General features: G+C 43.4%; 1 protein-coding gene across 1 annotated transcript in view; it reads left to right on the forward strand.

The window, feature by feature from the left end:
• The first annotated feature begins 1,857 nt into the window (after positions 1-1,857).
• Positions 1,858-14,997, forward strand: part of LOC147428881 (protein NRT1/ PTR FAMILY 8.2-like) — a 32,844-nt gene continuing 19,704 nt past the window's right edge. The window contains exon 1 of the mRNA XM_086495355.1: positions 1,858-2,014. Within this exon, the coding sequence (XP_086351481.1) occupies positions 1,976-2,014 (39 nt within the window). The 5' untranslated portion in view covers positions 1,858-1,975. The remainder of the gene's footprint in view (positions 2,015-14,997) is intronic.

Genomic DNA, 14,997 nt, shown 5'->3' on the forward strand with positions numbered 1-14,997 from the left:
ATGGATGGTGGTCAAACTAAACATGTTAATTAGGTGCTACAAGGTATGCTAAGAGTATACATTAACAAAAAGAAATCTGGTTGGGAAGATTATCTCCCTATTCTAGAGTTTTCTTATAATAGTACAAAGCATGTGATTGGTTTTAGTGCTTTCATGCTTATGTATGTTTTCCAACCTACATCACCAATTATGGTGGTGTTGTTAATTGAGAAACTTCAATAGGCCATCAAGGATTTTCTCCAAGATAATATGGATATGTTGAGACTTTCTTGGACAAGCACATGATAGATAGAAGAAGTACCTTGATGAGAAATGTCGGCAAGTAAGCTTCATGGAAAGGGAAGAGATATTTTTACATATGCCAAAACATTTAAAAAGTTTGAAAACTAAGCAACACGTAAATTATCTCCGAGATATTGTGGACCTTTTAAGATACTCAAGCGAGTTGAAGACATGGCTTACAAACTCTCTTTACCTGCGCACTCTCATATTCATTCTGTTTTTCATGTAAATCTTTTACGCAAACTCTTGCATAGGGACGACAATGTCATTGACCGGTAGATTTTGGTTGATTTCATTGAACCTCCAACCTAGCCGTGTGAACCCAAGCACATTATAAACTATTATGATTTACATACTTGTCATCATATGCGTCGTCAATAATTAGTCAAGCGGAAAGAAAAGAAGGTGCCACTTGGGAAAACATTAGGAAAAATTTTCCACTTTGGTTTTCACCGACGAAAACATTTCTCCAAGGGGGGAGTAATGTAAGGCCAAGGGTCACCTGAGTAATGTAAGGCCAAGGGTCACCTGAGTATGAAACCAAGCTCCAGGACTGCCTATAAAAGAAGGTGCCACTTGGGAAAACATTAGGAAAAATTTTCCACTTTGGTTTTCATCGACGAAAACACTTCTCCAAGGGGGAAGTAATGTAAGGCCAAGGGTCACCTGAGTATGAAACCAAGCACAAGGACTGCCTATAAAGAGGCATGAGGATGAGAGAGAGAGAGAGAGAGAGAGAGAGAGAGAGAGAGGAGTGTTAGGTTAGGAATTGACCTCAAGAAAACATAAAGCATATTAGTGAGAGTATAAGAATTGATTTAATTCTTATATAAATATATCAATTAAAACAAGTGATAAATTCACCAGGTCTGCCATGTAAAGAAGCAATGCTTAGTGCTATCAAATTTTCAAGATTGCATTTGAAATTGAAATCCATCTTTTGACCACAAATAGCCACTAACTTTAAAAACAAGGTGAAAATTCACTATGGCCTACATAAGGCTACTGACAAGAAATTCCTAATAAAAAGATTCTTTGAAAAAAAAAAGTGACACTATTATTTTTAAATATGTAGTGTCACAATAAAATATTATGTTTTTTGAAAAAAATGATAACAATGAACTATTTACATTACAATATATTTCAAAGCCATAAAAAATAATGTTTGACACAAAACTCAATGCTCCTCTTTAAAGACAGAGGTACACAAATGTCAACACCCTCTGACAAGGCCCTATAAAAAATAACTTAAAATTATTATTAGCTTGTCGTGTGGCATTAATTGACAAGCTTTCTCCAATGGTCTACATTTGCACCAAAAAAACCCACACTTCACTAAAGACTCCTTGTGTAGTTCAAAAAGCCTCATACATTTTGACCTTATGTGGAAAGAAAATATATTAAGGACCTTGGAAAAAAGCCCCTATCTTCTTCATCATTTCCATCTTTAATCTTTAATGACCACTCACTTTCAACCAATGTAAATTTTTCTCTTTTTTGAGATAACTACTTGCCCTTTAGCCAAGGCCAACAAGTAAAATTGGTGACTGTAGGCGCCAAAACTTTCAAAGTCTATCAGATGCACCGCATCTAGTCAACAATTTTGCTTTCATGCACTGAAAGACAGAGTCGGGAAGAGCCAAAACTAGGCTATGCAATCAAGCAAGTACGAGCTATAGTTTTGGGCAAAAATATGCAGGAGTTCCTCCTAAGCAACAAAGACCCACAGCAGGTGAGCTTCTCTGTTCCGTTTCCTCTTCGGGTGGTGTGTGTGTGTGTGCGCGCGCGCGCGAGAGAGAGAGAGAGAGAGAACTGTTACATGGGTCTTCTCGAGAGGACTAGTTACTTTTCTCTACGTAACACAATCAGCATCACCTTTCTCGACTGGCTGACAAGCTCTTGATGCATCGTACTCATCAAGCAGTCTGGCCTAGAATCCAGGTCACCTGTTTGGAGGATTATTTTACTCTTCGATTGGGGTCTGCTCGGATGTAACCTACAATTAGATGCTGAAGTAGAGTGTCATTTCTTGACGATAGGCAGAAAACATCTGCATGAGCGATGCACATAAGTTGGTGGGATCCAACTTGGCCCCTGCCGCGTCTAAGGGCGCTTTTGTATGCACATTCCATGTATCCAGAAACCCCTCTGCTGGTGCCCTATCAAAAAGTTGGGTGCAAGTGCGCTGCATTGACAAAGTGCTCAACCCACAAACTGGCGTGACACCTTTTGAGCCATTCACCGGGTCTTTGCCTTTTCAAATGGGTGGATGCATATATCGCCACATCCTGATGCGCATCTTTCAGCAGTCCTACTACCTCAGATGCTTTTCATTGATGGTATTGGAATTCCAAAGGGGATTTCAAGCTTGCACTTAGAGACTTGGATGAGGATATGCCGCTTGTATCCCCTTTGCATTAGGGTCAAGCATAGTCACAAGAAAAGTCTTGTCTGTTTTGTTGTTTCGATGCGTTTCGTTCGGTTTCGGTTTGAAGATTCCAAGAAGAACCAAATGGATTTCATGCGCAGTTGTAGGGTACACAATGCCTAGAGCTTAGCTTTTTGATAGTACTTACATATATATAAGTCAAATTAGCATTAAAGGTCATTGCCCTATAATATATGCTCAATTTTGAACCATACAGGTCAATAGCAAGCTGTAAGTAACATGTAATTTATGTGCAATAAATGAAGCTACAACTTGCCATGAGTCTAGAAGTCCTTGTTAATATCAAATATGTGTGGGCGTGTTATGTTTGAATTTTATTTTAGAGAGAGAGAGAGAGAGAGAGAGAGAGAGAGAGAGAGAGAGAGAGAGAGAGAGAGAGAGAGAGAGAGAGAGAGAGATGAATGAAATGAAATGAAATGTTATATTAACGTATTCAAAAGGCGAGAATGACCTATGAGACCAAACTGATACAAAAGTGGTGAATCTGTTACAATGTTTGGGTACCTTAGTACTAAAGTACTAAGTGTGAAAGTGTGAAAATAAATGTGAAAAAACTAAATACAAAGTATTAAATAAACTTCTTAGGAGCATTCTGGGTGTCTGGCTAGAATGCTTCTAATCCTTTGTTGTAGTCTCCTCCGGTGAAGTGTGCTTCTGCATCTCGGTCGTGGTCGTCTCAATTTCCTAAGCTCAATCGCCCCCTCAATGAGGGTGCCTTTGGTATGAATGTGGGTACTCCTTTGTGCTGGCTGCTGGCCTCTTGCTTCTCCTTCCACTCCTGCTTCTCTCGATCCGAAGAAATCTGTGATCTGCCTCTGAGGCTTTAGTGCTCTTTGTCTTCTCATTAGATTATCCCTGTGCCGATGTAGTTCCAGTAGGTACAAGCCTAAGCATCTTTATCTTGGTATTGCATGACTCTATCTAGAGGTCCAAAGCCTTCTTTAAATAGGCAATGGAAACGCCCACGTATCTCATAGTATACGGTGCAATGGCATATGTAGTGTAATTCTGTCTCCGGCTCCATTCCGCATAACTTGCAAATTCTGCTCTCAGGTGGGATTCCCCTAAATTTGCCAAATTCAATTTCCAGTTGGTGTGAGGATGTACGAATCTGACCAATAGCACATCCCAGACCATGAGACAGGTGGGTATCCATGTAGCTTGGGCGAATCACAAATCCATCTTCAGATAGCTTTAGGAAGTTTTCTTTGTAGTCGGCCATCTTCGTGCCCAATTCTTGTGTAGGGTCTACCCATGTCCTCTTAGTATCCAACTGTATAAGATCCTGATGGATGATTTTATTAATCTCCGTTCGTGTAATTGCCAGTGATGGAGCCTCAAGAGAGTATTGGAAGGGGGTTAATCTTTCCATACTGAACCCGTGTCTCTGAAACCACGAGAACAGTTGCGCATACCAGCATGATGTATCCCCTTTCATTGCTAATTGTCAAGAGGATTCGAGGGCCAGTCTAGTATATCGACAATTATTTGTATCCCACAAACCATGTATAAAGGACACTGATCTGGTAAGAGCTTCAATTTCTAGCGGAGGGGCAGCTAGTTCCGCTCGGGTAATCGCATGTGGTACGGAGGCCTTGGCTCTAATCATTCGGGAAATCATAGATACCAAAGGTCTCTCCATTGACTTCCAATTATCCTGATCCACAGATGGTCCCCAAATCTGGACCCCATAAAGCATAGCCGAAGCCACCACAGTATCAAAGAGCCAAAATTTTGTTCGTGGTTCCTGAAACTGCACTTGTGAACACATCCTCTCCAACCCTCCCAAGGCCGCAGAGGCTCTGGACAATCTAGCATCCGCTGCTTTCTTAAGAGTAAATTTCGGTCCTGCAAATACCACACCAAGGTATGAGTATGCATCTGTGTACTCTACTATATCCTGGCCATATGCAAATGTAGGTGCCGATCTCCTAACCCACTGCGGTGTGGTGTTAAACACCATAACTTTGGTTTTACCCAAGTTTACCGACAGTCCACTGTCCTCCGCGAATTTATGTACTGCATCTAGTTGCCTCTGCATTCCATCTGGTGATTCTGCTATCAATACAATATCATCTGCATACAACAACAAAGGGATCCATGACCCTGCAAGTTGAGCACCTCTGTCACCCTCTCTATCATTGTAATCTGATACCTCATCTATGTACATACCAAATAAAGTAGGGGACAGTGGGCATCCCTGCTTTACTCCAACGGTGGAATGAACAATGTCGGAATCCCCTTCTGGAGTACGTACATAACCAGTTATTGACCCGTATAAGGCCCTGTCCCCCAAATAATCTCTTTGGGGACCCCTAACTCTTGCATCCTGCGCATCAATCTGGCCCTTGGTACTGTATCAAAAGCTTTCCGAAAATCCACAAAGCAACAATACATCCTTCTCCCGCTTGCTCTTCCTTCCTCAATAATGGCTCTCAGCGTAAGAATATGATCTAAAGTGGAATAACCCCTTGTGAATCCAGCTTGTCCTGTTGCCCTTATGCCCTCATTCTCTACCCATCTCAATTTTTGTTCAAGAATGGATGCGTATAGTCGGGTCAATGTGTGACCTACCATAATGGTACGGTAGTTCTCGGGTATCATAGGATCCCTTGACTTGAAAATAGGTACGATAGTAGATAATTTCCAAGATTCAGGTAATCCTTCACACATGACCCGATTAAACAGACGAGCAAGGACTTCTGAAAGTAGATCTCTGGCATGGATCAAATGTTCTGCTACTAAACCATCATGATCATATGCTCTTCTTGTCTTCATCTTATCAATGGCTTTTTGCACCATTTCCGTAGTAAAGAAAGTACTAGCAGCAAGGCATGGCTCTAGCGGATCTGGTAATGGAGGCTGTCCAAATACCATATATAATGATGTTACATATTGATCCCAAATCTCAGGAGAAGTAATCATCGGAGGCGGTGAGTGCTCGTGAAATAAACGCCAGGCCTCATGTGAGTCCTGACTCAAGAAGAGCTGATATAAATCCTTCTCCAGTTTGGCTAAAAATGCCCTTTTCTTGCAACGTACTATACGCCGAAGAGCAATCTGAGACTGCTTATATGTGATGATCCCAAGTGTAAGCTCTTTCTGGACCTGGGTTCTTGTCTCTTTGCATTCCTCGTCATACCAACTGTTTTGAGGCATGTTCCGAGATCCTCTCTTCTGATCAGGTTGAGTATGTGGGTATGCCTCTTGTGCTGCTCCATGTAGTATCTCTGTTAACTGAGAAGTAATCTCCTCTACAGTATATACTGGCTCGGCTGCCCACATCCTATTATAGATCTTTTCCACATAGACTGAATCAGTCTTTGGCGTGAAAGTATATCTTGTGTGTGTCTTCTTTCTTTGTACTTGAGAGGCACTGTATTGGAAGGAGATTGATAAGGTCAAGAGAGCATGATCCACTGCAATCCCAATCGGTTTGGGTCCCACCTTAAAGTCCTCGATACTAGAAATAAAGCTTGGTGAAGTCATGACATAATCCACTGTACTGGCCCCATGCCTGTGCGGGAAGCATGTGAATCCCCTAGTTAAAGGGAAATTCTCTAGACCATTAAGTATGGCCAAACCATGTATAGTTGCCATCTCCATGAGATGTCTCCCATATTCAGTGTGTTCTTTATCCTGTGAGTTTCTAGTAAGCCCTCTCTGTGATAAATCCACTTCTCTGAGCATTTCCTCAGAAGTATCATAGAATACTGCTTGAGAGTTGGCCGTTCTGGCATTAAAGTCTCCTAAGAGAACGATGTCTCCATCTCTAGAGAACTCCCATATGTCATTATTCAATATGGAGAAAGGGGAGTGTCCTTTAGGTGAGGAGTAGACTGATGTACTTGGAGGGAAGTAGCATATGGCGATATATAGAAATCTACCTGTCTCGGCTCTCATTCTCACCCACATATACCTTGCTTGCTCATCTTTCTTGATAATCTGTAGTAGTGGTTTCAGCTCCTCTTTAAATAAGACTGCTACTCCTCCTGAACCCCGGCTACCCCGTAGAGATCTCTTGTCTGGTTGACCAGCTGTTTCCCATAAATAACCCTTCACATGTGGCATAAGCTGTCCCGGTATCTGGTGTGTCTCTGAGTAGAAAACTATGTCTTTGTCCCTAAAGCTGTCTTCAAAGGCACCTACATCTAGCCTATATGATCCATTACAATTCCACGCCGCTATCCGGAGCGTCGCCCCATAGGTCTCGCACCGTCATGATGAGCTCTTTTCTAGAACCACTACTTTCCCTCCTCTATAAAAGGCGATTTTCCCCTTTTCTCTTGTTGCCCTGATCTCTGGCATCAACTCTTGCATGTGTACCACTTGTGCCAATGTAAGGTCATCAGGAAAATACCGGTTTTCTTAAGAGTTGGTCTCTTCTTTAGAAATTCTTTCTTTATTTCTATATTCGGGAAGCAGAGAATAAGTGCCCTATCCTTTACGTTTCCCTTCTCATCAATTCCTTTCTTGCCCACTCTCCATGCACTTGTGTGAGTAGGCTTTGTGATGCCCATGCGTTGTAGCAGTTCCTTCACTTCTTCATCTACATTCTCTTTGTCTTTGACTCCTGTGACCCGCACATGCAGAGCCCGATTCTTCCTGTTCTGCTCTTCCTCAATGGTCATATTAATAATGGTGGAGGTAGGTGTCACAAAGTGATGACGTGGCTACGGACAACAGAAACCATAATTTCTGCCAGAAACCCAAAAATTCTTGTGAGCCCTAATTTTTGCCAAAAACCCTAATTTCTGGAAATCGCGGAGACTCTTAATTTTTTTTTTGGAAAATGATGAGCGACGCAAATTTTGCTTTTTCTCTACAATATGAGAAAGAGAGAGAGAATGCAAGAATATGAACGAGATGTACGAGTTGCTTGGAACCATCTTCGGATGACCAAGAAAGATACAATCAATGCTTATTGTGAAAGATTCTTAAGCATTGAAAGATTCTGGAGCTCTTTTCTACCCGCCTCTTCATTCAAGAAGATCTCGTTCAGAGAACAGATTGAGCGGTTTACCTTGGGTCTACCTACAGAGATCCGAGATCACTGCTTGGAACAAAAGTCAGCTTCTATTCAGGAGTTGATGAGTCATGCGAAGCGGGGCTTTGCCATTCACTCTGGCAGTCTGACCTACCCCACAGATGAGGCCATGACACAACGAGCCGAACAGACTTCTGGGAATGAAAGTAGAAAGAAAAAGAGCGACCAAGAGAAAAAGGATGCACGACCCAAGCTTACTCCCGAGGAGAGAGCTCTCTTCATCAGAGAGGGGAAGTGCTTTGGATGCGGGGAACATGGACATATCTCCGCGAAGTGCCCTAAAAAGGCATAGAAAGAACAGAATGATAAAGACGACGACAGGCCTGAGAGTTCGAGAGCAACTGAGAAACGTGGCAAAAAAGGCAGATAGAAAAGCAGAACTGGTACCACATGGCGTGGGACCTGCACCGAATCTAATGAATGAAAGTACAAACTTTGCCGCTTTTGGGGCAAAGTGAAGGATCAGGAAGCTCTTTTGAAGGAGCCAAGGCCAACTTCTTTTCACTTGGAATTGGCGGCTCGATTTGGAATTACGCCCGACCGATTGATGCCACAGACGGAGGTAGTTCGACTGGCACCCGGATGGGATGTTGCCATTACACTGAGCATTGCAAACTTCGTTTGCACGCGAGTGACGTTCTACTCAGGATCCCTTGGTACCACAAGAACTATGCCGTGGTTGACTACCGGGCCGAGAAAGCGACTTTGATAAATGAAGGGCTTAGAGATTGTACTTGATGAACTTCAGTTTCTTACTCATTCTTTTGGGAGAGAATTGAACGATGGATAAAGGTTGAATATGTTTTGACCCGATCAAAAGAACGCCAAGATTTTTCTCCACACTCATGCCGATTGCTTTTTAGAGGGCCTGAAGATCAAACCATTGATCTGATACTTGGAAGCACGCCACCGAATCGGCCACCTTACCGTGTGAGCCGAGTATAGAATGAAAAGATTATGAACCCATTGAAAGACCTCTTGGAAAAGGGTCTTGTCCAGCCTAGTACTTCACCGTATTGCTCTCCAGTGTTGTTGGTTTTGTAGAAAGACGAATCTTGGAGAATGTGCATCGATTATAGCACTCTCAATGAAATCACCATCAAGAACAGATTTCTGACTCCTAGGATCGATGATATACTCGACAGGTTACAGGGATCCTCGTGCTTTAGCAGGATTGACTTGAAGAGTGGATATCATCAGATCAGGATAGCGCCAGGAGATGTCTACAAGACAGCTTTTTGGATGACTTTAGGGTTATTTGAGTTTTTGGTGATGCCTTCTAGCTTAACCAATGCTCCTGCGACATTTAACCGGATGATGGACACGATTTTTTGAGAGTACAGGCTATTTGTTGGCACTTTCTTTGACGACATCATTGTTTTCTCCAAGAATGAGGTAGAACACAGAGATCATCTGCTTCACGTCTTTCAGGCATTATGAGATCACAAGTTAGTGATTAATGCAAAGAAAAGTGAATTTTTCCTACCAGAGATACACTTTTTGGGACACAGTGTGTCAGCAGCAGGAGTGCAAATGGACCCGGCCAAGATAGAGACTATCTGTGATTGGCCCGATTTGAGGAATGCCCATGAAGTTAGAAGCTTCTTGGGATTGTGTTCGTACTACAGGCGGTTCATACGAAAGTTTGCAGAGGTTGCTTCCCCTTTGCATATCTTGACACAGAAAGGAGTACCTTTCTCGTGGGGACCCACAGAGGTGACTGCCTTTCAGACATTGAAAGAGAAATTGACTACAGGACCAGATTTGACTTTGCCGGACTTGCAGAAGTCATTTGAAGTATTTTGTGATGCTTGTGGTTGTAGTCTGGGTGCGGTCTTGATGCAAGAAGGCCATGTCATTGCTTACGAGAGCCGATTGTTCTCTAGGCCGGAGATGACATCACAGATTTATGAGAAAGAGCTTTTGGTGGTTATCGATGCTCTTACTCAGTGGCGGCATTACCTACTTGGAGCGGATTTTACTATCTTTACAGACCATCAGAGTCTGCGCTACTTCTTGTCATAGAAGCAGCTTTCGGAAAAGCAGATGCAGTGGGCGAACATCTTGTCACAGTTTCACTTCCAGATCGTCCATGTGCAGGGACAGAAGAATGTGGTGGCAGATGCTTTGTCTCGGAAGCCGTTGGTTCTGGCTATTTCCACGATACATCATAGGAGCTTCGAGGAGATGGTCGATCGGTATGCCACAGATACAGATTTTGCAGATATTTTTCACACGGATATGGGATGGGGAGACAGTAGCTCGATACCCCCTTCGGGAAGGCTACTTGATGAAAAAGACTATGTTGTGCGTTACACAACCGTTGAGGGAAAAGGTTATGACTGAATGCCACTGTCCACCTTTTACGAGTCACCGCGGCATTACTACCACCATGAAGGGGGTAGAGAGAGACTTCTTTGGGCCGAGACTCAAAAAGGATGTGGAAGAGTTTGTGCGCAGTTGCTTAGTATGCCAGAAGGTCAATTTTGACAGGCATAAGGCACAGGGATTGTTAAGGCCTTTACCCATACCCACCCGCCCCTGGAAAAGTATTGAAATGGATTTCATTTTTGATCTCCCGAGAACACAAAATGATCACGATGATTTTCCGATTACATGGCACGTCTAGGACGATTGTCTCCGACAAAGACTCCAGATTTATGAGTTTGTTTTGGAAGGCAAGTTGGGAGAACATTGGCACGCAGTTGCAGTTCTCGTCATCGTTCCACTTGCAGACTGACGGGCAATTTGAGATTGCCAATTTAGTGATTTTAGATTTATTGAAGTCTTGTATCTCAGTTCAGAAGACTCAATGGGAAAAGAACTTACCTTTGGTGGAATTTGCCTACAATAACACGATACACTCTTTGACGGGGAAGACGCCATGTGAGATTGTTGAAAGTGCTGCGAAGGTTCCATCCTTCCTGAGCACGAAAGATTAGATATTTGAAGCGGATGAATATTCGCGAGATTTGGATACGGCTTTTGCCAAGGTTCGCGAGACTTTGCAGGAGTCTCAAGAACGACAGAAAAAGGCAGCGGATCGCCATTGTCGTGACTTGAAATTGAAGGAGGATGATTGGGTGCTCTTACGTTTTGAGAAGGCACGCCTATGATAGAAAAAGGGAAAGGAGAGGCTTTTTCCAAAGCTTAGTATGCGATACTACGGACCTTTCCAGATCACTGACAAGATAAATGATGTCTCCTTCCGATTGAAACTGCCAGATACTTGGAGGATTCACAATGCATTGCATGTGAGTCTCTTGAAACCTGTTAAGGGTGATGTGCCTGATGATGGGGAGCTTGATGAGCAACCCGAAGTGGAAGAAAACGAGGAGATCCTTGTTCCTGAACAGATTTTGGCACATAACGATACGAAGCAAGGTAAAGTCCGAAGGCGGTTCTTGGTTTAGTTCAAGAACTTTCCTGCATTTGATGCGAAGTGGATGGAGGAGGAGGACCTAGCAGATACTCCTCGGATTGTGAAACTTTACCTCGATGTTTTGGTTTAGCATAGTCTACTCCAAACGGAACCCAGAAACTCAGCTTGGCCGAAGATCTGGTGCAGTGGGATGCACAAGAGGGGAGTTACTCCGCTCTTTTGTCAACAGATGCCTCGATTTTGATACTAAAGTCAGTGACGTCTCTTTGAGCTTCAGGGATACTGAGAGATGATAGTATTCAGCTGGTTGACTTTATGAAATGGAATTCTTGATAATGATACTGATTTGTTCTTGACTTCTTTTGAGTGCAGGAATTGATAGCCGAAATGACTGCAGCATTTTGGTCTGATTGATCTCGAATAGACATGGTTGCAATAGGGGTTAGTCAATCGGACATCGATGAGGTCCCGATTGGACCTAGATGTGATTGCTAGCTACATTGCCGATAAATCATGGTCTAATATCCGAATGAATGTTGAATGTCCTGTGATGTCCTGTGATGTGACTGTCGATTTTGTACATGTGCTAGATGTGTGTTCCTAGTACGTAGGTACTAATAGTCAGTGTCTGCTAAGACGGTTTATGGCTTTTGTCGGTTTTGCAGGCGTAATCGCGGTCGATTACAATGCTTTCAAGAGGGGGGTATGTCACAAAGTGATGACGTGGCTACGGACAACAGAAACCATAATTTTTGCTAGAAACCCTAAAATTCCTGCAAACCCTAATTTTTGCTAAAAACCCTAATTTCCGAAAATCATAGAGACTATTATTATTATTTTTTTTTTTGGAAAATGATGAGCGACGCAAATTTTGCTTTTTCTCTGCAATATGAGAAAGAGAGAATGCTTTTGCTTTCAAGTTTTGACTCTCTGTGAGAAAGAGAGAGCAATTGCTTTTGATTTGAAGCTTTTGGGGCTCTGCTTTTGGGCATCCCTTGTAACCTTTGAATTAGTGGTGAGGGCCTCACTTCTCAGAGCATCTGGACGCAGAGTCTGAGAGTGAATCCCGACCCACTCTCTTGTACTTTGAATTGATTAATATAAAACGAAATACTGAAAGGGGCGCCAGTCTTTGGGGCCAATATCTCGAGGAACGGAACTCCGCCGGGCCAGTGCAAATCTATTGTGATATGTGAATTGTTTTGAAGTGGTTATTTGGTGCTGTCGCGGTTGATTCTTGACTTGGAGTGTCCAAGTCTGTTAGAGTAGGTGTGGTCTCGGGCATCTGGGCCTTCCCTTTCTTCGCATCCTCAATCCATTTCTCTGCTTCATCAACCTTTTCTTGTGTCTTAAAAAGACGTTCCGCCCATGAAGATGCCGTTTTCGATTTCTGTTCATCTCCTTCCCGTAGAGCTTTCATCTGATCCTTCATGTCCTCGAGCTCCTTGAGCACCGAAGGTTGGTCGTCTCCCTTCTCCTTAGTTGCAGATTTGCAAGCCGCAAGTTCTCCTTTGAGCTCCTCGATTATTGCATCTTTTTCCCCATGTGCTTTTCCATATTTGTTCTCCATGCTTCAAAACTTGCTACTACCTCATCGAGTTTCTTTTGCATAACGCATTTTGTTACATTTACTTCGGCCTTGATTAGGTTTCGTAATTCCGTTTTCAAGATCTGAATTTCCTCATTCTGTATCCCCCGGATCTCTCTCCTTAGTTCTCTCATCATGTCTCCATACATGGAGTTCCTGTAGCTCTCATCGCTCGCTTGCATTTCCTTCCTGATGTCATCCCTCATATAGTTTAGCTCTGGTTTGAGCATCACCTGGACCTTCTCCATCATTAGCTCATCATGTATCCTGGAGGTTTTCCCAACTCGTAAGGATCCTGGTGATAGTACAGTATCTCTGCTTCTCCGTTTAAATGTAGCTGTTGTTTTTTTTGGGGTGGTGTAGCTATCTGCAACCGGCCCTTCCCCTTCGGTAGGCGGATCCATCGAACCCGAGCCACAAATGTGGCAACCCCTGCTACCTATGGAATCTTCAGCAAAGGCAGCGCCTGTCTGCAGCTGTGGTGGCGCCCAAATTCGGCAGCCCTTTGGCGTGGCGTGCGACGGCGCAGAGAGAGAGAGAGAGAGAGAGAGAGAGAGAGAGAGAGAGAGAGAGAGAGAGAGAGAGAGAGAGAGAGAGAGAGAGAGAGAGAACCTGAGCGTTGCCAATGGCACACACCTACGCGTTGCTCCCCTGAGAGAGGACGAACCTACTCACCTGCGCGCTGCCGATGGCACTCACCTGTGCACTGCTCACCTGAGAGAGGACGAACCTGCTCACCTGCGCGCTGCTGAGAGGACGAACCTGCGCGCTCCTCACCTGAGAGAGGACGAACCGGCGAGAGAGAGAGAGAGAGAGAGAGAGAGAGAGAGAGAGAGAGAGAGAGAGAGAGAGAGAGAGAGAGAGAGAGAGAGAGAGAGAGAGAGAGAGAGAGAGAGAGAGAGAGAGAATCTTTGGAGTATTGATGCCTATGGCTCAGTTTAGATTCTGCTTGCACAGCCTGTGTGTTCTCTTGCCTCCAATCTCCCTTCTTTAAACTTGGTAGAGGCAATTTTATATTTCATTTACTGGAATTTGGCATCAGCCAATGAAAACAGCTTACGTAGTAAAATGCTAGACCTGATCACAGTGTGTTGAGTAAGCTTGAGTTCAAGTCGTACATCCCATGATTTGCGTTGACAGGGCGTTGGGTAGTGTGCATCTTCTGAGGGTAGGGGGCTCGCTCAAAGTCTGGTGGGTTTGGAAGTTGAGCTTCTCATTTTGTCTCAATGGGAGCTCATGGTGGACATACGCCCCAAGATTGTTTTCAAGTTCAAGTGCTATCTATTTTCAGTTCTATTTGTGTGTCTGTCTCGGATTTACTTGCATGTCATGGTCCTACTTGAAGTAATCAAGACTGAATAGAAAGCACTGTACTCGGAATTAATTGCGTCATCAAGAGTATAGCCATGCCCATTGAAGAGATTAGCTTCCTTGCCTAAAGAATTGGTTGTTGCATCTCTTACACCTTCTCAATGTATCCTTCATAGACTTCGATTGTCGAGGGTTCAAAGTCTACAATTGTACTCTAGATGAGCTCTCTTCATAGGTGTCATCCTATTGGAAACTTTCTCCAAGTGGTTTAAGATCTCTGGAGCATGTCATACTCCAAACATGTCCAAGTGCCTGTTGTGTACGATAAGAAAGACTAAGCACGTTGTCGTGTTGTTTTGCGGGCATGGAGTAAAAGATCAAAATCAATATGTGTTTTTTGCGTTTTTGTCTACCTTATGGTTTATGCCGGGGTTCTATTGTCACCTGCACATGGCTCTGTGTGCCACGTCGACATGCTTCGTCGACTTCGAGATCCAATTTTTCACCTATCTTGTCACGTGCACATTTAACCCTATGTGTACGTGGACAAGCTACTTCATGACAGGGGTTCAATTAGCTAGCTTAGGAGGTATTCTGGCATTTTTGTGAGTCTGTTCGCAGACCGTGCATGTCCAGACACTTAGAGTAGATGCATATCCTCTGGTTGCACACAACATAACCATCAGATTACAGTAAGAACCCATCAGGAGCATTTTTACAATGCACAGACCTAATTTCCTTATTGTAGCCATTTTTCACTTATTATTATTAAGTGACTTTTGTTGGGAAACTGGGTAGGGCAATTTACCCAAGCTAGTATATAAGAAAAGCTAGCGCTAGTGTATTCTGGCAGAAGAGGCAACAATCCACAACTGAAGTGCACCTTCTCAGCAAAACCGGCAAGGAGACATAGCGTTTTTAGCCACCTAAGATCAGCT

This window comes from Adiantum capillus-veneris, chromosome 22 (genome assembly GCF_014529385.1).
Source record: "Adiantum capillus-veneris isolate H3 chromosome 22, ASM1452938v2, whole genome shotgun sequence".
NCBI classification, from domain to species: domain Eukaryota; kingdom Viridiplantae; phylum Streptophyta; class Polypodiopsida; order Polypodiales; family Pteridaceae; genus Adiantum; species Adiantum capillus-veneris.